The sequence below is a fragment of the Enoplosus armatus genome, chromosome 3 (assembly GCF_043641665.1).
Source record: "Enoplosus armatus isolate fEnoArm2 chromosome 3, fEnoArm2.hap1, whole genome shotgun sequence".
Lineage (NCBI taxonomy): Eukaryota > Metazoa > Chordata > Actinopteri > Centrarchiformes > Enoplosidae > Enoplosus > Enoplosus armatus.
Genome location: NC_092182.1, coordinates 11,314,107 through 11,336,083, shown reverse-complemented (window position 1 = coordinate 11,336,083; position 21,977 = coordinate 11,314,107). Strand labels below are relative to the sequence as shown.

The following is a 21,977-nucleotide window of genomic DNA, read 5'->3' as shown; positions in this document are numbered from 1 at the left end:
GCTTTCAGTGGGACTACATATCACAATGTAGGCTACTAGCTATGTAAAGAACGACAGGTAGAATAGCCAGAGACAGAAAACAGCACAATAAAACAGTATAAAGGATCTCAAGTCTAGCTTTGGTTTGCTGTAGTCGGGTAACAGTGATTTGTTCCTCTGCTCTTTCGATTCGGCTCATTTAAGAATGACTTATAAGCATCATCATCAATTTTGTTTGCTAAAGAACTCTTTGAGACTCTCTTCTGAACTCTTGTTGCAGTAACTAATGGCCCTACCAATGAGGATCCATCTTCTTTCTCAATAACAAGGTTGAGATCCACAATAAATGTTTCCTCTGTGTTTTAGCCTCTTTCAGCTAATTGTTTTGGTTTTTCCGGCCAGCTACTTTACTGTTTAGCCCATGTTACTGCCCATTGAAGTGGTTGAGTTTCTCTTTAGACCTCAATAAAATCCAGGCTGTACAAACCATTGTGGACATTGAGGTCATGACCTCTGTATTTTTCAGTGCATTCTACACTTTAAATTTACACTTTAACTTTAAAGGCAGATTACAGTACTTTTAGACTAAAACTATTTGAAATTGAGTACCATTTGGCCAAGCAAACTAAACAAATAAAGAATTGAATGTACTTCCTGGCAGAGTGGAGAAGGCTCAGAAACCTTCATGGATAAAAATAAAATGTATAGAAAATACAACTGAACAATTAACTATAAAACATAATATGCATTATAACATTTTGAAGAGTTTTGATAGAACTGTGCAAAAGATTGTGCCTTTTATTTTGAAGGCAGCCTTGACAAACAGGAAGTTTTAGTTTGACAGGTGTGTTTGGGTTTGACGCAGGTGAGCTCGTGCTGTAGGCGGGTCGGGGCAGTGACGTCATCAGAGCACAATGAGGATCCTGTCCAGGGGTAGGTTTATTATCCGCATCATCAGCTCCGTCAGCAGCTGCGTCTACACTTCCTGCTGGGAATGAGCGATCACTTGAAGTGTAAGAAAACTTTATTTTTATATCTGAATGTCAGGAGAAAACTTTCCTCACATGACTTTTTACAGCAAAAAAGAAAAGAAGCAGAACATGAATTTCGGTTTCAGTTCCGCGTTTTTCAGTGAAACTGAGCAAACAAGTTAAAGTGTGACTCTTAATTTCCACATTACTATAGAAGCGTATTGTGTTTGTGCTTGTGGTACCGGACAGACCCAGTGAGGATACTACATCCTGCTTCACCCCTCTCACCCCCGCATAACAGTTTGACCCCTGGTGACTTAAACATCCGTCCCCCTCCAGCGGATCAACGAGACTCAGTCTTCCTTCTTTACAGCCCCATGCATCTTAAAATCCTTCTTGGTGTACGCATACTTATCACCATATCGTCCACCTTCTCGCCGTGTCTCAAGCATGAAGCAGAACTTAATCAAATCGTGTAAAAGAGCCATATTCCTCAACGTATCAGCTCTCCGCACACCGTTTCCTCGTTCGCGTTTCACCTTTCAACAATAAGCGTATCACGTCATTACGTGATACTGACCCGTTTTTTTTTTTTGGTGTCGCAGCAATACGCTTCCGTACATTACAGAGCAAATTACACAATAACGATTCATGTGAGGTCTTATAGAGGTCAGAGAGTTAACCGTTTTCTTCTGTACTATTGATCAAAAAACAAATAAGTGAAGGAAATGTAACACACCCATGTTGAAAAAAAGGAAGGAAACAAGAAAAGAAGACTCATTCAACCAAAGAGACCTTTCCATACCTGTAATGTAACTGAGTACATGTACTCAAGTACTGTACTTAAACCCAAACTTGAGGTACTTGTACTTTACTTGACTATATATATATTTTATGCTACTTTGTACTTGTGCTCCACTACATTTATCTGGCAGCTGTAGTTACTAGTTATATGATGCATGCAACAGTATAAAGCATTAAAAAAATCATTAAAATAAGCTCCACCTTGACTACATCGAAAAGCTTCTCATCACTAATAATATTCCAATAATATATGAATAATATATATAACACTCTGAATGGTGCCATTTGGCATGAGTACTTTTGACACATCAAGTACATTTTGCTGCCAATACTTACTTAATTTTGAATGCATGACCTTTACCTGTAATGGAGTATTTTTATAATGAGGTATTGCTACTTCTACTTAATCTCAGTGCTTCTTCCACACAGGTGAGCAATGCTAAAATATACAGTATTCTTACTGTACTGTAGTACTGTACTTAAACAAGGTTTTAAGGTAGGCCTACTTGTACTGTACATGAGTATTTCCAATGTATGCACCTTTAGACTTTTACTCCACTACTATTTATATGACAACTATTGTTGGTTTCTGGTTACTTTGCAGATTAAGATTGTATTTACAAAAGTATCATGAAGATTTGCTTCACCCGAACCAACTACTGCAATAAACTGCTGCTTACACACTGATGCATCAGTAATAATCAATTCAATAATTTAATACCTAATAATATAACATTTACTGGGGTCATCCCCTGAATACTTTATTCAGATCATTATGCATTTAATATACTATTTATATATTTTATAAAATCCATATCGTGCCTTTTATATACAAGGTAGCAGTGTTGACGTGTTAGGGTGCAGCCACGCTGAAGAATAACCTGACACACACATTTTATGGAGATCATTGCTGTCGCTGTCAAGTTTTTTGGGAATGTCATTGACACAGTTCATGCCTATTCAGAATGCAGTAACTTGCATAGCAAACAGAAAAAAACACATCCTTCATTCTTCTAACTTTCTGTCCGTCACAACAGATCTCAAATCACTGAAATCACACTGCGGAGCATTCAAATATTTTAAAATCTTTAAAAACAGCACAGCACACAGCGCCTGTGCTTCTTTTTCATCACATAGAGCCCGATTCTTTCCTCTTTTGAGTCTAAAATACTCTGCAGACTCTCATGTAACAGTCTAACTGAGTGTTCTTTTTTTATGCTAAAGGGGTTTCACTTCCCTGTTTTCAAGAGCTACTTCCTTATGTTTAACATTTTCCAACCCAGTATATGTGCTCTATATGAGTAGAGCACAATTTCCATTAGCCCACCAGGGTAGGAACAGACTCGTCATACGGTCACTGTGGTTGGTAAGGCCTCTTCAGAAGACTGGATTTCACTGTCACAGATGTGTTGTTCTGTAAATGGGCTTTGAGTCTGGATTTACATACTGAGACGGTGTCTGTTTCCTTGACAATAACAGGAAGCCTGCTGGAGATGGAGGAGGCTCGACAGGAGAAAACCCTGAATGCAGCTGCAAGAAATGACGAGGAGTCCTGAATTCTTGGAGCAGCGACGGATGAGCTTCTAAGGAGTCAGCAAATCAATGACATACAAGACACTGTAGTGGATGTTAGAGGTAGGAGTTTAAAATCGTACATTTTTGTCCAATACTTTGATATTTGACCAAATACCTGCTAAACTAATACGACATTTACATCAGCCTCAGCTGCACTTTGTGTTTAGTTTTAACTAGCAAACATGCTAACAGGCTAAATTAAGATGATGAACCTGGAAAATATTTCCTCAGCATTGTTTTTTTGAGTATGTTAGCATGCTGACATTAGCCATCTGTATATACTGAGTGTACATTACATAAGTGCACTGTACAGATTGGTGTAATTTCCTCTATTTACTAGCTGCAGATCCCGGGGCTGGTGAGATGGAGGAAGCGTACAGCGAACTGTACCAGCAGTTTCTTCAACTGAGGTCACTTTGCCTGAAACAAGCAGCTCTGTTACATCAACTCACAACAGCTCTGCAGAAACAGGAAGGTCCATATGAAACCTTTTGTAATTCCAATGCTCATAAATATGAAATATGTGTCACTTAACACATCTACAACTCTCTGTCTGCAGGTGCCACTGTATCTAATGGAGAGTTGAATGATATGATGTCCATCCCTATCCAGTGTAGCCAAGAAATCCCTGCATATCTCCATGAAAAGCCTAAACCACTAACAGCCACAGCACACAACCCCGCAGCCCCGTGTGGCTGCCTCTCTCGAAATGTGGGGACTGTCTCTGATCTCCTCGCTGAAGATATGTCCAAGCTCTGCGTGGAAATGCCTCGTCAGAGAAAGGAAGCTAGGAAGTTGGAGCAAAAGGTCGCACCCCTGTTAAGCCTGGACTCCTTGAGGTGGCAAGGAACTTCTTCCAGTGCCTCAAAAAGTCTGTCTCAAGCTGATCATCCTGGTGGAGACAGGACGATGCACACTGTGAGGGTAGGTGTCTTTACTAGATGGAAAATAGCACCGATTCTCCAATCTGTCCTTGGATGTTACCATGTTCTTCCTCAAAAACGCCATGTCTTGTCCTCTCTGTTTGTGTCAGATGTCTGCGACAGACGGTCCCTCCCTGGTCGATGACTTCCTGAGTCCGTCTGACGGGTTGCTGATGTCAGACGTGGCCCTGCAGTCTCACGTTTGTGAGTTCTGCCAAGCGGTTTTCCCCGGAGACACAACCACCAGAGGAGAGTTCCTACGACATCTTTACACCCACGTCACCTAGACCAAACCGATCTGTCGTTTCCTCCTGAACCGTGAGTTATGTGTTCATATGATATGCTGTAATGGAGCAGGTTAAAACTGGATCTCTGGAAACAACATTGAAGTTGACCTGTTCTTCACGTGGTTAGCTGTTTGCCTATGGATGAACTGTGCAGATGCTGATGCTGGTGTCATTTCCTGTCTCTGAGATGTAAAATGAAGGGTGGAAATAGACTTCCTGTGCTAGCTCCCTAAAAACACATTTTCTTACACACACCTACAGTACGACTGTAGTATCTAGTCATGGTTTTTGGTTATTTGACATTTATGCCTCCTCCCAAATACATTTCTGGTCAAAAGAAGTTTGTTTGTGGTGCTCACAGCATTGAAATATTACATAAAAACATCCCTTTGCAGAATGTTTATTCCGTTACTCTGCACAATCCATGGACCTCCCTGTATCGGTTTTTATAGGGACTATTTCTTCTGTAGAAAGTAATGTTAACCTGATGCAGTCCAGACCTGAGCAGATAACACACAATCTATCTGCATGGCTAGATAGCACGAGAGTATTTTTGTTGTTGTCCTTTGTCCCTTATAATAAAATGAATTATTGTCCATATAGTCTCTATTTTTAGTTTCAACTTGCAACCACTACGTTTCCTGAGATCTTCCTTTCTTCGTTTAGATGGATCGTGATCTACTTTGGTGACTGTAATAGAAAAACAACAAAAACTACAATACGAGATTAATAGAGATTACATGTGTTTGAAGAACCTAGATCCTGACGGACTGCATGACACTAATATAGAAGTATGTTCAGGGTAATAAATCTTTGAAATAAATACTTTTATTCTACTTTTCAATCTGAAATTTTAAGTAATTGTGTTTCTGTTAGTGGACCTTTTGTGTGATATTGATTAGTTAATAATGCTTGTTACACACAGTGAGACACAATGTCGTGTTTATGATCTTAAGTAACTGTTTGAAAAGATGAATAAAAAGATAATTGTTTAAACTTAAATAGGTAACTTTTTTAGATGTTGTCATCTAGTGCCGTGTCACTGTTACATCATGTTGTCTCACCTTGCCGTTGTTGGTAACCTGTTTTCAAGCTTGGATAAGCAGAAAATAATAATGAATTAAATTGGATTAAGTTAATCGTTGAAAACGTTTCCTTAGAAGCTTTTTGGAAACATTCAAACACACTTTGCAGACACTCTTAGCTTTGTGACAGTAAACATTGTCCACATTTGCATGTAGTGGAATGAGTAGTTTGAATGCAGATAATTAAACTTCCTTTATTCCTTTATTTAATTAATGGCCATCCAGCTGATTTCTAAATGTTTGCAGTCAAGGATTAAACTGATCAGCTGTCTGCTGCTAAGCCTTGTGTTCCTGAGGAAAGAGCATGAGCTAAGAATAGACTCATAGATTTAACTCCCTAATTAATGGTGCTGACAGCTGATTGATGATGAAGCTCTCTTCATCTGTTGCCACATTGATGATGCTCTCATAATCACAGTAAAGAAAACCAACTTTGATATAATTGCTCTTGTATAACCAAAAAGGTAAAGGCAACATTTTATATGAACATAACCAGGTTTCTGTGGAGTTGGTCCAGTGGTAAAGGAAGTGTAATTCATTAACAAGCAGAAGAGTCTACAGCGGTGCTTTAAGATAAATGCTAATGTCATCATGCTAACATGCTCATAATAATAATGTTAGCATGTTGGTGTTTCATCCATCCTGTAGTTGACGAGATATTTCAATTAAAAACAAAAAATGTCAACCTCATGGTGGCGCTACAGGAAAAGTCAGAGGATCACGGAAGTCAGCAGGACTCATCCTCTGGGAACCATGAATGTCTGTAAACGATTGAATGGCAATCAACTGAATAATTGTTGAGATATCTCAGTCTGGACCAAAGTGGTGGACTGACCGACTGATCATCAGACAGACTGACATTGCCATTCTTAAAGCCGCTAGCATGACGCATAATAGCAATGCTTAATTTTAACCTTTAACGCTCAAACACATTGCACGCTAACCTTCATGATTTCGTGTTACACATAAATGTAACAGTGAAATAAACTAACAATCTGTGGTGGTTTTCAAATCCTACAACTGAATCCCTTGAGGCTGTCAGAGGTTTGGATTATGCGTCTTCATCTTCTCTGGTGTCTTTCTGAAAAATCAAGCGAGGGAGGGTGTGTGTGTGTGTGTGTGTGTGTGTATGAGTGTGGATGAGCGCTGATGACATCAGCTGGTACAGGTGAGTCATGCCGGCATTGAGGCTCGGTGCAGAGCGTCAGTGCAACAAACAAGACGACAGCAGAGGTGTTGCTGGCGGTGTGACGCAGCTCCGGCCTCTTCCACACATCAGAACTGCCAAGAAAAAAAATTATTCTTTGTGGAAAACAATGCAACACGCTGTGGCTTTAAGCAATAAAATAACATTTATTGAGATGTAACAAAATAAATAATCTGTTTTGCAACATAATAAACTGAGGAGGTTACTAATGCTCAAGAGACAGGCAGGTGTAACTGATGCACAGCAAGCCACCTCACTGACATACTCTGTGATTAAGTATACAAAAATCCTTACGTTTTGAATCATTATCAACACGAGCCTTGTCATCACATGAAATCTGAACACATTAAATTTAAAACTGGCCAATAGAGTCTGACATAACTTAGGAGCTGCTGTATCAAGAGTCAAGCACCGAGAGATTTCTGTAAACCTCTGCTGTCTTTTTTCTTTTCTGAAGCTTAGAAAGTAAAGATTCACCCTAAGTCTCAAAGGACAAAATAATTGTTTTTAAAAAAGGAAAATGACATAAGGTTCACCTAGTTAATATCTAAGACTATAGAAATCATCCCCAAAACACTGCCATATTGTAGGTTTCCGCTACACCTAAATAAAATGGCATAAAAAATCTACACTACACCACATTTTCTATGCTGTGGTGAATGTTGTTTGTAATTCTCTAAATCTTGCAATGTAGTTTTGAATGCAGAACAAGATTAAAGTGAAGATGAGAGGGAAGAGCAGCTGATGCCCGCCTCCCTGCTGAAGGACCCTGAAACCTGATTTCACCGTAGAGAGAGGAAACTGAAAGATGAACTTTCAACTGGAAACCAATAAAGAATCAATGTTTTGAGTACATTTTCACATAATGAAAGATAATGAAATGCCTCAAACAAAAGCCTGAAGTATTATCTCTTACAAACACCGTATCAGCCGCTTGTGCAAAATATTATTACAGAAAGATGTGAGTGTGATGATGAAGACTGTCTTAACATCTCATAAACCTCAGCATGCCTGTTCAGATATCATGGGCGATTACATGATGCAGCAAAGAACAAAAGGCCTCTGAACCTGACGGCGGTGTTTGTGTGTATGCTCTGGGAAATCTAGATCTACATATGCCACAAACACTTGTTTTTTTTTTTTTTTTTTTTTTACTAATCCATCTACGTGGACTTTATTCATCCTCATCTTTGAATCCTGAAGAATATCTAACACGCTGACTTAAAAAACCAGCGCGTCCTTTTGTTTCCTGAGGGTGAGGAGCTAAGATTTTTTTATCTTGTAACTTTCTGAAAATGTAGATAAAAGTCTCCCTACGAAACCGCATTTCCTTTACAGAACTACAGTACGTCACTGGGGTAAGTACATTTCCAAAGTTGCAGTGCCCCCTGCTGTGTAGAGCCTATTTCATCTGAAACAGGTGGCAACAAATTGATTCACTTAACAAAATGTCATGTTTATCAGGTTCATTTCTTCCATCGTCAGCTAAAACCTGCAGGACATGTAGTCCATGTGTTTAAAAAACAAAAGAAAAGAGTTCTCCCCTACATATTTACTGAATATAAAGCCAAAACAGAACATTTTGAACTTCAGTCACTGCAGGCTCATGATATCAGTCGCTGGTATATTCTGACATCTACTGTGTTGATTTTGAAGTCAATAAGAGTCTTCCTCATCAGATGTCAGTGATGCAGGTACACGTGGAAAAACCTGCTCAGCACTCAGCCCGTACAGCAGACTCTGAGTGAAGTTCAGTGGCAGGCCTGAGAACGAGATCCCTGACAACCCGCCGAGTGTTTTCATTTCCCACGGTGATTAGAGTCGTCTTTGGTGAAGCAAGGACTACTGCTCCTGCATGCTGTTATCGAGCTCCGCCTCTCCACTTTACTGTCAAGGTCTGTGGAGAAAGGTACAGTTAAAGATGAGACCTGATATGAAAATGAACTCACTGGGCACCGACAGCTATTCCAGAACGAAGCAGGTGGTTTTTAGGTCATGATCCTCTTAGATGTCTGTGACACCTTAAAATCTACCGTGAGCTGTCAATCAACTGGAAAATAAAATACATCCAGCTTTATGTGTTTCAAACACTTCTGATTTGACGCTTTGAATGTAAGATGGACAGTACACAGTTTTACAGAGACAGCCAGTTATTATAATACTGAGGAAAAGGATAAATACAAGTTATAAGAGTCACAGTAATCAAGATGCAACCATCGTTTTAAGACCTTTGAATAATAGTTTGGGGAATTCGGAAAGAAACTCTCCCACATGGAGTGAAGTCATCACGGTTTACATGACCAACCCAAGCTGATGTAACAAAAAGTCTCCAGTATTACAAGTTTAATTAGTTTTGGGCTGCTGATAAAGTACTGATGGAGTCAACAAATCAAGTGAACGAGACGCATAAAGTAAATCAAACAAAAGCTGATGTTCATTGTGTATTTGTCTAGAAACAACAATAATCATTAGCTTGCAAGAGAGGTTGTAATGCAATGCACTAAAAGAGTCAAGGAATATTCATTTATTGACTATTCATTTATTTATTTGCTCATTGAGAAACCCTCATTGCCCAACACAAATATTTAATGGCACATATTCAGTAACATACACGGAAAAATACAGGTGATTAGATTTATCAGCTGGAGGATTTTGAATTCATGGCTTAAATGTTAAAATGATGTATGAGAAATGACATCCTGACTATATAAACCGACAACGGAAGACAAGTTATGGCAGAGAACAGTGACGTTGAGAGGAAGCGAGAGAAAGTTGTGATTAATGAGAGAGGCAGACGAAGGAAACTTGGATGAGTGAGACAGAGAGAAAAAACAAGACAAAGTGAGGGAGATCGACGTCAGAGATGAAACATATGTCATTTTTTTGTTGTTTCCGCAGTCCTTTTGGTAGAGGGAGAAGATGTATAAAAAAGACTGTGCCATTTCCCTGCCCACAGGTTTTATTTTTGTACACTGTCGCTTGGTGAGTCAATGCAACGCCCCTCCAATTACCTCCCACTCCTTCGCCCCCACGCCCCATCCATCCCGCCCTTCAGCCCACGCACCTAACACACTCTGACGTCAGCTGCTGCTGAAAGGGGGGGTCCGATTCTGCCGCCCACAGAGTACTTCCTACCCCCCTCCCTCCCTCCCTCCCTCCCTCCCTCCCCGCCCCCTCATGTCTTTGCTGGCTTCTTTCTCCTCGCTTCATCTCTTCGACTGGCTATCACAGCCCAGAACGGCTAACTTGCCCAGATCACTTGCTTTTTTTTCTTTCTTGTGAGAAGCTGTGATACATCATAAAAATGCTACAGTAACAGGGTATAAAGGAAGTGCTATAACAGTGTAACACCCCCCCCCACACACACACACACTCCTTCTCTCACTCTTTTCCTCTCTCTATATCGTTCTCCACCTCCTCCTGTTTCCCCCTTCTAACTTCTATCCTCTCTAATTTACAGTCTGGTGAAGTTCAGCTGTGCCTGGTGGGAGGCGTCACCTCAGAGAGATTGTGTGACTCACTAGAGTTCAAGCTCTAGAGCTATAAAATATTCATTGTTACGAGAGGTTAGGGAGTCTCTGTCTGTCATTTTCAATTAAAACGCAACTTCAACTTGCTCCCTTTTAATTCCCCCTCAAATTCCAACTTTGAGAAATAGTGTGATATTTTGGGAAGTGGGCTAATTCGCTTTCTTGCCAAGACTTATATGAGAAGACTGACACCACTCTTATGTCTGTACGTTAAATATGAAGCTAACGCCAGCAGCCAGTTAGCTTAGCGTAGTGTAAAGACTGGAAACAGGGGGAAACAGATAGCCCGGCTCTGTCTGAAGGTGATAAAATCTGCCAACAAGCACCTCTGAAGCTCACTGACTAACACAATATATCTTGTTTAATCTACACAAAAACTGAAGTGTAAGAAACAGTTCGGGACATAACACACATTCACACATTAAACAAATTATATATAATGTGTATCTGTGAGTTTTGGAGGTGCTGACAGGTGGATTTTGTTACCTTTGGACAGAGCAACACTCGCAGTTTCTCTCTATGCTAGGCTAACCGGCTGCTAGCTCTAGCTTCATATTTACTATACAAATATCAGAGCGGTATCTATCTTCTCTTCTAACTCTGCGAATAAACTCAGTGAATAAACGCATTTCCCAAAATATCCCAAACAAAGTTGGGCAAACATTGCAAAACAGACTTTTATTCTGAGTCCATTATTAAGCACATATTAATCTTGTTAAGTCATCATTAGAAAAGTCACCTGTGGAGTGAGTTGATTCTGACCCTAGGCTGATCTTGCCAGCCCGATCGTGTGACACCATCCGAGCCAATCGGAGCCCCTCGTCCATTAGCGTTTGCTGTATGAGATGGCGGCTCCAGTTGTTGGGGTTGGAGGTGTCGGTGTGGGGCCGGGGGGATGGAGACTGGTTGCACTGTGAGCCGATGTCTAACAGGACAGACAGATGTGGTTGTAAATGCTGTCTTCAAGCACTGATTTCTTATAGAAACAGGCAGGAAGAATGCCTGGAGTAGAAGACAATGATCTACTGAAGAGCTCAGAGAACAAAGATCTGAAGTCTTTTTACCATGTGATACACTGTCGAGGCTTTCTGCAGATAAGCTGTCATCGTCAGCCCTCTGGGTCAAGCCCTCTGAGCCCTCCACTCCGAGAAGTGATGACACACTCTCAGGCACAATTACCTAAAACACATCACTGTCAGTTTAGTGCTGATGAACCACCTCAAGTCCCTGACTAGTGACCTGAACTTTGGCCACATTTACACACAGTGCCGCGTGTTAGAATCACACAGTCATCCAAAAGAAGAAGTCACACTGAAGGTCGTTTACTGGCGGCTGATCTGAAAACTCACCTCGTGTCTCGCTCTCTTCTGGGACAGTACGCTGATCTCGTCTGCATTTGTCCTGCAGGAGGAAAACAGTCGAGCCAGTTGAACACAAAAGTTCATTCTTAACCTCGGAAACAAGTCATTTGACAAAAGAAAAATATCTTTCAACTTCAAGGTCTCAGAAAAAAAGCTAGTAATGGACCTTAAAATTTCTTTTGTCAAATCAGGCAAATGTTTTTTGCACAAGACGCAGCAAGAGACAAGAAGTCACACTCAATGCAACTTTTATTCAACAAATGACCTGGGAACATAATCTTAACTATAATTGTTCAATAAACTATGTATTTATCAGAATTTTTTTTGGATGAGCGTGTCTGTTGTAAATGTTTGAATGCCATGTGGTAATGAGCACAAGAGGAAACTTTTGTCGTCATGTATTTGGTCTGATTTTCTTCATTTTATGACTTATATAAAGACATAAGACTTATATAAAAAAAACTTTAAATAATGTCTTTAATGAAGACACTGTTAATGAAGGACAATCGAAACACTCATTGAATCTAATATATTTTAATAATTTCATGACTACTTTTGTTTCGTTATTATTTTCTGCCATAAACTTATTTTACATTTTGTTAAAAAAAAACCCTGTTATTTTCTTTCACAAAGATTATATGAAAAAGTTTTGTGCACAAACACATGGGGGATTTGTGTATTCCTGTGTGGCTCCAGTGTTAGCTCATTATACTAACACAACAAAGGTTGGAGTTTAATTCCCTCTGTGATCTGAACCAGGTTCATTGTGAAAATGAATGAAGTGGTGGGAAGATGACTCATATAAACCACGTGGTGCATGTAGAATATGCTAAATGCAGTGTTTCTTTCAGCTTTGAAAAGATTTCATTTACATTTATTTCACGTGTGGCTCATTATAAACAGATGCTACTCTGCCGTGTTGCAGTGGAGGGTCCAGACTTTGCTTTTTTTCTACAGTAAAGAAACATTGAAACTATATTTCTTATTCTCTTGCAGATTTTTTCCTCAAGATAAATACACAGCAGGTGTGAGGTGTGTCTGTCATTGGTTGCTGGTGAACGGATCACTCTTCTCTATGGGCAGCACCCCTACCTTGCATGCTTTAGTGTGGAGGTGTAGGCACATTTTCTCGCCACCTGCCGAGCCAAAGAAAAGAGTTCCACCCGTCTCAGCAGAAGGGCATTGTCGCGCATACAGAACTGGGCTGCAGCTTCGTTGATGATCAACTGAGGAGGAAAAGCACTGGGTGAAGGAGGGATGGACACTGTGAAATGTGTATGTATGCCTGATTGAAGCTGTTTACAATGTGAGCTTCCCTTTACTCGCAGATAATTGAGGGGATGAAACATGAGACATTCAAACTCTTTTACCTCATGATGTGTGAGCTGCTTCCCTTCTCTCCTCTTGGAGTCAAAGCGCCCATAAATGAGACTGTACTTTCGGATCTCTTCTTCTTTGTTCGCATCCTGGGACCCCATTTTGAAGATATGGCCCACAGTCTTTGCCATCTTCTTGTTCATCCTCAGCAGAGTCTTCACCTCTGCAGGATCTGACCTGGGCAGGGTCCTGAGGAGCCTGTCCACGCTCTCCACCACAGCCCTCGCTGTCTCCCCATCCAGCTGTCCTCCCGGCCAGGCTGACAGGGCCGCCGGGGCAAAGGAAGCAGAGGGGCTCGGAGACGTGGAGGGACCCGGGGGACATGTTGACAGCAGAGGTGGGCTGGGCGGCTCCTCCTCTATTCCAGATGCAGAAGCCAAAGTGCAGTTCCCATCAGGCTCTGGGCTCAGCCAGTGTGGGTCCATGGGCGACAGTTTCTCCCTGTAGTGTGCGTCTGGTGGCTGTGGGGAGGCCTGGGAGCAAGGGCTTCTTGGACTCCCACTGTGCATTGGAGTAAGACATGCCCGATCCTCCCTTTCACACGGAGACCCCGGCTGCCCGTTGCTCAAAGACTTCCTGGGCCCGCCTGCTGGTCCACTAGTGCCCGTCCCGTCCACTTTGAACAGTGGTATGCCACCAAGAGGAACGTTAGTGACGGGCTGGCTGAAAAGGGCAGGGTTCGCCGCCCAGTCTCGGAGGGCCTTTTGGAGCCTACGCACATGCAGTGGCTTGGTGGCCATGCCAACTAGTGCCATGATCTCCAGGAACTCCTCTTCTGCTGCCTCGCAGAGCTGCTGCACGTCGTCGCCACCCTGCTGGATGAAGGTTTCATAATAGGCCAGCAGGTTGGCCCTCTGCAGCACCCGATAGAGCTGCAACTCCCCGAGTGTGCGTGGCAGAGACATGGCACACAGCACTGGAAAGTTTAGGCAGGAGAAAGGAAAGACATGAACCTGCAGGTGGAGAAATCCTGTACAAGTTATTCATTTAGATAAAGACGCTGCCAGCTGGACTACACCTGATATACCTGCTCCCAAGTCTTCTATGAATGAAAACAAATGTAGGAAGTTTATGCATGCTTTGGAGCAGAATAGTTTCCTCCATACACAAACTATTTTCACCTTTTTCAACATGTTTTTCATCTAAGCCCTTATTTGTCTAAATGGTTGAGTATACATAAACCTCTCTTACCTGCTTCAGGTCAGGTAGACGGATCTGCACAGAGGGGACCCGCGTAATTACGGAGAGGTGTCTCTCCGACCACCGATGTCACAGGTCGGTACTCCCAGAGTGAAACTGATGAAGAAAAAAAAACTAATGTCGGTTGAACAACGACACAAAAACAGGTTACATTTAGACTTAAAGTAGAAACACTTGGATTATTGTCTGCAGATAAAACCATCGAGTGGAGGCAAGTCTTTCTGAGCCAGATGTTCGCAGAAAACACCCTGCTCAATAGGCACATCGCAGTTGTTATCCTATTCGTTTCTTACCCCGTCGCCTGTTGCCGAAAGCTTCCCCGGCTCAGATTGGCGTAGTAAATCCCCTTTGCGTATCGTACCTCGTCTGAAATCACTGGCAGAAATCCTCCTCCGGCGCACCGTATTGGTTGCTGGCTGCCCTGTCTGTGTGGGCTGGAGAATGACGGGGGCGGACTGCAGCACGCCATCTGACCGAAAAAGAGCCTTCCTCTCCCGGTAGAGAGGCGGCTTTCAAATTGGAGATGTGGGTGGTGGTGGTGGGGGCTTGAAATTAACCCTCTGCGTCTTCAAGATACGTCTTTTATGCAGAGGCTTTGGGGGGTTCCCACAGTTTTGCCATGTCAGACTCCCTACACAAGCAGTCAGCACACCAAACACTATAGGCTTATTCAGAGAGCGCAGAGCAGATGTGACAGATGTGGGGTTTACGGAAGTGATTCCCCCCTTTTTTTTATATAGGAGGTGAGTAAACGTACATTATTCTGAGAGTAGGCTACAGGTGAAACTCAGTTGTTCCCCCTGTACCTTTTTAATGCTGGCATTATATTTCTTTGTAAATGTAAAGGGCCAATTCACACAAATGAGTTTATAAAATCCACCAACAATATCAATGACATTCATGTGCTGTCGGTGCATCAAATCATTTAACACGTCTAAGGTTCTGCCCATGTACGTCCAGCATCTGCAAACCTTACTGCTTTCACTGTGTATCACTGTTACTATTACCAATGCAGTTGTAGTTGAAACGCGACACCACTCACAGAGTGACTGCATGTGTGGTATTTCACCTATTCTTCACTGGCAGTTTTAGGTGTGCCAAGTTTCCTGCTTCGAAAACAACATAACACAATAAGGGCCACCTGTCACCACCCTGAACATAGTACATCGTAAACATAGGCTATGCATTGTTCAAAGAATACCTTGTATTTTATTAACACACAAGGATGCATTTACAGCTTACAGAGTACATGTTGTGTGTTGTCTCTGTGTTTTTTGTCTACTTGCAAAATCTTTCCTATGGGACAATAAATTGATTGATAGATTTCAGGATGTAGTTTGCGGGAGAGGATCAGGCTGAGTGGGAAGTCTTTGCCTAGAAAAAAGATGCATGGAGTAGTAGGCTGTCATACACGACATGGCCAAAAGTATGTAGATACCAGAAAAATAAACCCATACGTGTTTGGTGTGGATACTAGTATGGAGTTTTTTTTGTATTTTCTTATGGCCCTCACTTTGTGCATGGGGGGGCACTCAAGTGAAAACAAGGCCTTCCTCAAACAGTTGCCACAAAGTTGGAAGCACACTATTGTCATAAATGTAATTTAAATATATTTTGTAGAATTAAGATTTCCCTTAATTGTAAATAAGGGACCCTGTCCTAATGACATGGCCAGGCTTGTCTAAATGTTTTTGGCCATGTGCATAATGCTCCGGGTATTACTGAAGCCTCCTGAGGGGAATTATTTCGATAGAGAGACTTTAACAGGATAAAGGGCTGAGTTACCCTGCTAGAGTAAAATAAGGTAATACGATAGTAGATTTATCAAGGGAAATATACAAAAAAATGTCAGTTGATTGTTAATTATCAGCTATACCATATATATATATGTCAATGGGCTATACCTACAAATCAATGGGTGGCGGTAGTGCTTTTCTGAGTTGTTTAACTAACAGTCAGAAAACAACGAAGAAGGAGAAGGGGGAGGAGGAGGAAGAAGAAACTGGAAGAAAGTAGGAAAAGGAGCAGAAGAAGAAGAAGTGGCTAAAAAAAACAACACGGGCACTTGGCTGTCTGTTAACAAACAAGGTTACACAATTATCTGAGAGGTATATATGACATCTAGTTTGTTTGAATGCAAAATGCAAAATAATTCGCCTCCTTACGGGACTCGTCCGGTGTCCAAAACATGCCTTAGCTTACTTGTCAAACCCCACAGGAAGGGGAAACAGGCGTTAATGTTAGCTAGTCCAGCTCGTTACTGTTATTAGCTAACAATTAACGTTAGCTGCTCGGTTGGCTGTTTGCTAGCTAAAGGCGTTAAGAGTTAGCTGCTGTGCTGTCGTTTAATCTTCGTTTGAGACCTTATTTAGTCGAAATATTGTCAGGTTAGCCACCCAGAGGAAAGCTAATTTTAGCCCCTGTAGCGCCTGTCTGTCATCCTGTTGGCTGTGCTGCTTCCTCATGCTAACAGGCTGTCTGCTAACATTAGCCGCCTTTAAAACATCTGCTGTTGTTGTCAGAGTTAAATTAATATCAAATTAGTCTGTCAGCCTGTTCACCAGACAGGATAGACTGTTTTGTAATGGCTGTTTTCTCGCTTTTCATCGGTTGTAAGAGGTCAAACGTTTGTTCACGCAGCCCGTTTTTAGATACACTGTGTTCCTCTTAAGCTAACTGAATTAGCAAACAACTAAGCAATATATCTGAATGTAATCTGTGTTGCACTGTTACACGTTTATAATTAACTTATGCTCACTTCTACAATGGGTGGACAGATAAGGTCATGTCTCTGCATTACATGTAAGTTAGTCATTACTGAATAACATTACTCATTCGTTCTTAGTTTATTCTTGTATTCAGGAATAGCTTCTTCGAAACCGTGTTGTTATACAGTCATGGTGAACTCCGACTCAGGCAAAGTATTTAGCTCCAAATGATCTCCTCTTCATTGTATTGGTAGCAGCAGGTGTGAGGTAAAAACTTTTGATTTCTATTTATCGCCAAATGTAGTGTCAGTTTCTTATGACTGTATTTCTCATATGTCTGCAACTAACTATTATCTTCACACTGATGAGTCTGTCAGTTATTTTTCCTATTAGCTGTTTAGTCTATAAAACGTCAGATGGTTTTCCAGAGCCCAAGGTGAAGTCTTGACACGTCTTGTTTTATCCAGTCAGACAGTCCAAGCCCAAAGATATTCAGTTTACAAAGATATAAAACAGAGAAAAGTAGCAAATAGAAAGTGATTGTTTGACATTTTTGCTTGACAATTAACTTAAATGATCAATCTGTTATCAAAATAGTTATCAAAACACTTCATTTTCTGTTGATTAACCAAGCAGTTTATGTGAGTATATATGATTATATGAGTAATTGATTCAGCTCTGCTGCTCTGTAGGCTGTGTAGTATGGATAAAATCTTTGTGTAATTTCATATTGGTATTATGTTTTCTTTTGAGAAAAAGACCAGATGAAATAACCAGATGTTAGTGTCTGTTTGTGGCTAACCAAGTGAATGAAATATCAAAAAAGAAATATATACTGCACCTAGAGATACCTCTACTACTAAAACTCTCATTGTAATATGAATGACTACTGATAGAAGCATATTCCCTCTTTAATTCTGCACATTCACAATGAGATTGTAAGCGGTATGTTTAACTCTTATGTTTTGCTTTTCAGATAAAAACCTTCTGCATGATGTGAGGTGTGTGAAGGCCTTTTGACACCTGGAAGTGGCTGCTGATATGGTGGACCTGAGCCTGACCCTCAGGAGCCCCCAGTCTCACTTGTTTATGAGAGTCTGGGGAAAATGTTGCGACACATTATGGATCTAGGACATCATCTTCCATGAGAGTCCGATTTCACAGCGCTTCAATCAAACGGCTGTAAGGAACATGGAGAGAGAAGCAGCTGAGAAGGAGATGGACGGCGTTACGGACACTGATGAGGAGATCCCTGATGGTGATTCCACCTCAGTGACTAATTCCAGTCAGTGGGAGGCCAGGCGGACTGATGATGACTGCGAGCAGGAGGACAAAACGGCCTATCTCAAATCTCAGGACACCCCAAATCCAGCCACTCCACTAGACTCTGGAATTGGTGAAGCAGAGTATTGTGGATCTACAGAGGCCAAAGAGGATACTGAGGAGGCTTCAGATGACTTCGAGCATGACAGCGCCGCAGATCATGAGAACTTGCATGTTATAAATCAAGAAGAGGATGAAGCTGCGAAGGAGCAGCACATGAATGGGGAGTCCGGTTGGAGGAACGTGGGAAGTGGAAAGAGATGCAAGTTGAGGAGCAGTGGATCAGTTTCAGAGCAGAGCGGTCAAAGTGCTTTTTCCTCCATTCAAAAAGGCAACGTTATGTCAAGCGGCGGCCGGCACAAACAAACCCGCAGACGTAACCACCACCACCATCAGCAGAACCGAGGCCGCAGGCGGACAGGCAACCAACTCGTCTTAGCTTTCAAGGAAATGCTGTCCGAGTCTCTGAGCTTCTGGTGCATCTCCTGCATCCACATGATGATTGAGATTATTGTCACATTAACTCACAATTGTGGAGTCGGCGTGGAGACGGGAGGGGTGAAACTTTACAACTTTGGGCAGCAGCTCCTTGTAAAGATCACTGATATAGCAGGAATGAAGGCAGACGCTGGTCGGATTCTGAAATGGATGAAATGCACAGGAACAGACCTGATGGATAAAATAGTTAGGTCAGTAAAGTGGGTTAAGACAGCTGCCTTATCTTGTTTGAGACTTTTCTGTGCTTTGGTTATTCTCGGTTCCCAGTGGGCAAAGGGTATGTTGGTCCGCCTTGGTGGAGAGAGGGGAAAACGCTATTGGACAGCTTTTCAGGAGTCAAGGTTTTGGAAGAGGGTGGTGTCCCTGCTGGAAGGAGTCCGGAGCAGGTTCAGGAGGGATGGCCATGTACCGCCGTCCAGCCCAGAGTCACCCGGCAGAGCAGGGAGAGGCCAGCCAGGCCAGGAACTGGAGAGACTGCTGGCCTTGGCTGAGGTACCAGAGGACGAGCTGGACCCCTTTACAGTGCTCGGCGTGGAGGTGCACGCCACCGAGGCTGAGCTGAAGAAGGCCTACAGACAGCTGGCTGTCCAGGTGTGTGTGTGTGTGTGTGTGTGTGTGTGTGTGTGCGTGTGTGCGTGTGCGTGCCTGTGGCTGAGTGAAAAATACAGCTATTGGATGACTGAATTAATGACTAATAAACTGTATCTGAAGCTGAAATTTTCTCTTTTACTCATGCAACCTTTTCCTCTGTCCTTTCTCTTTCAGGTCCATCCAGACAAGAATAAACACCCACGAGCTGGAGAGGCTTTCAAAGTACTGAGGGCTGCCTGGGATATTGTCAGTAACCCAGAGACACGACGAGAGTATGAGTTGTGAGTACACAGAAAAAGTGGGACATATAAATTCTAAAGCTACTAAATAAAAAAATGTATTTACTCGCCTGTTTTTGTCAGTCACACTGATTATTACTAATTATTTGTTTTTTCCGCAGTTGTAAAGTTGAGCTATCTGTTTGGTAGAATTTAATATTATTCTTACTTTTTTTATATTATTTTTCTCCTCCTCCTTTTATAAACCGCTCTAGAGTGAGCGAGCCCCTCAATGGACACTGCCCTTGCATCATTCACACAAAATTCAAGTTTCCTGCAGTTTCAATATATGCAAAATATTGCATATATATATATATATATAAATTCTATAATTAGAAGTTGTCTGGAACTATTTTATGCCTATTTAAATTTTTCTTCTGAAATAATTCTGGTTAATGGGCCTTAAATTTGTACAGAGATTTAGAGCGTGTTTGATTCCTGACGCCTGTTATGTTCATGTATCAGCAGCCAGTCTGTTTTGTCCCCACGCAGGAAGCGTATGGCAGCAACTGAGCTCTCGAAGTCCATGAACGAGTTTCTCACTAAACTGCAGGATGACCTGAAGGAAGCCATGAACACCATGATGTGTACCAAGTGTGAAGGCAAACACAGGTATGTCGCTACACAACAAACTTTATGTGTTACGCGCAGCTGAATCGTGTCTCGTGTAGTCAATTTTCACCATGTTTCCTTCGTGGCCTGTGTGTGTGCAGGCGCTTCGAGATGGATCGTGAACCTGCTGAGGCTCGGTTCTGTGCTGAATGCAACCGCTGCCATAGCGCTGAGGAGGGGGACCTGTGGGCCGAGTCCAGCATGTTGGGCCTACGTATCACATACTTTGCCTGTATGGATGGCAAGGTCTTTGACATTACAGGTGAACATCAGCTTTTTCTAAAGATTATCTGCTCCCCTCATCAGTGACTAAACAATAATACACTCTCATGTCAGTATCCACTCCATGTCTATATTCACAGAGCACAGTTTCAGAGTATTTCTTAGGTGCACTTTTTCTTTCAGTCATGTGACCTGTTGTGATGCTGTCATGTTTCAGAGTGGGCGGGTTGCCAAAGAATAGGCATTTCTCCTGACACACACCGTGTGCCCTATCACATCTCCTTTGGTTCAAAGAACAACAGCAACTCCACACGACACAGGTACGTCCCTTCCAGGGAGGCCAGTGTTCTTTTTATTCGTATTTTGGGTTGCTGTTGTGACTCCATGGTGCTAAAACATATATTATTTCTTCCTCATTTACATTTTACCTCAGATTTATCCATGAACTTGATTTTTCCTGTTTGAAAGTATGAAGCGTACACCAGTGAGACTAAAGAGTCTCCCTTTTAGACATGTGGTGCAATGAAATTGATTGATTGATACATTTCTCAGCATCCTAATGTCTGTGGTCCTTGTGTTGTGCATTGTTGTGATAATGGTGTTAACAAAAAATAAACCTATATTTGTATTTTTAATAAAGATATACTTTATGTTAAAATAGATTGTCATCCCTCCCCTGATGTTTTTACAATTGGCCATAATTTATTGTGCTCATATGCTGTTGCCACGTGACCATCTATAAAAGCAGAAAAGATTCCACTTGAGGCTCCAGCACAAAAGATCTCTGAACTTGCCAACTTTGACTTTCAGGACGCCCTCAGAGCCAGCTCCAGGTCCGACCAACCCGGCAGACTTGCAGGACTTCTTCAACCGCATCTTCAAGGGAGGACCTCCTAATGACATGGCTGCCAATGGGGGCTTCTTCCCCTCAGGTCCGCCCCCTCATAACCCACCTGGTGCCGGAGCGGCCCCGTTCTCCCCTCCCCCAAGCCAGACAGGTTTCTTCATGCCGGGGGGTCAACGGCCGGAGTCCAGCGAGACGTGGGCTGAAAGTGGCAAACCCCCCAGAAGGAGGAAGAAGGTCCGCAAACCCTTCCAGAGGTGAAGTCTGGAGACTTCTCAGTGTAACAACATAGCAACACAGGGACACAATAAATAATGGCCATGTTTGTCTCTCGCCTGCCTGTTGGCATGCCAAGATCTGAACTGGACAAGATTCATGGGGGTCAAGGCTGCGTTCAGATCAGCCAGCGGCGAAAGAGAGAGAGAGACTGGATCGTGAAGAGGAGCCTGTTGACTGATACAAGGGTTGAAGACGTGGCAGTGACGGTGCTTTACCTCTCATTTCACCTTTTTGTTGGTCTTTACGACGACTGTAGCCTTGGCATTGAAATCCTTATCAGGATGCTGTAATGAAACTTTTTCCTCTCATAATTTCCTGCCAAA

General features: G+C 42.2%; 3 protein-coding genes across 5 annotated transcripts; 2 read left to right on the top strand and 1 right to left on the bottom strand.

Moving 5' to 3' along the window:
- Positions 1–945: 945 nt before the first annotated feature.
- LOC139283174 (uncharacterized) lies at positions 946–5,444 on the top strand. 3 transcript variants are annotated; one of them, XM_070903140.1, is made up of 6 exons: positions 946–992; positions 3,234–3,389; positions 3,670–3,804; positions 3,889–4,253; positions 4,363–4,570; positions 5,206–5,444. In XM_070903140.1, exons 3-5 carry the CDS (start codon positions 3,693–3,695, stop codon positions 4,537–4,539), a joined length of 654 nt encoding a protein of 217 aa, XP_070759241.1. In that variant the 5' UTR covers positions 946–992; positions 3,234–3,389; positions 3,670–3,692; the 3' UTR covers positions 4,540–4,570; positions 5,206–5,444. The 3 variants fall into 3 exon arrangements, with proteins under 3 accessions (XP_070759241.1, XP_070759239.1, XP_070759240.1); XM_070903138.1 differs by lacking the exon at positions 5,206–5,444 and having other exon boundaries at positions 4,363–5,137; XM_070903139.1 differs by lacking the exons at positions 946–992; positions 5,206–5,444 and adding an exon at positions 1,730–1,810 and having other exon boundaries at positions 4,363–5,137.
- Positions 5,445–8,630: 3,186 nt separating this feature from the next.
- On the bottom strand, positions 8,631–14,619 carry nab2 (NGFI-A binding protein 2 (EGR1 binding protein 2)). The gene is made up of 8 exons (XM_070902998.1): positions 14,593–14,619; positions 14,291–14,395; positions 13,093–14,052; positions 12,815–12,948; positions 11,711–11,762; positions 11,426–11,540; positions 11,101–11,286; positions 8,631–8,728 (listed from the first exon to the last, which is right to left on the bottom strand). The coding sequence occupies exons 3-8, from the start codon at positions 14,002–14,004 to the stop codon at positions 8,631–8,633; spliced, it is 1,497 nt and encodes a 498-aa protein (XP_070759099.1). The 5' UTR covers positions 14,005–14,052; positions 14,291–14,395; positions 14,593–14,619.
- Positions 14,620–18,023: 3,404 nt separating this feature from the next.
- Positions 18,024–21,858, top strand: dnajc14 (DnaJ (Hsp40) homolog, subfamily C, member 14). The gene is made up of 6 exons (XM_070902997.1): positions 18,024–19,419; positions 19,594–19,700; positions 20,190–20,309; positions 20,411–20,571; positions 20,749–20,851; positions 21,342–21,858. The coding sequence occupies exons 1-6, from the start codon at positions 18,199–18,201 to the stop codon at positions 21,634–21,636; spliced, it is 2,007 nt and encodes a 668-aa protein (XP_070759098.1). The 5' UTR covers positions 18,024–18,198; the 3' UTR covers positions 21,637–21,858.
- Positions 21,859–21,977: the final 119 nt, after the last annotated feature.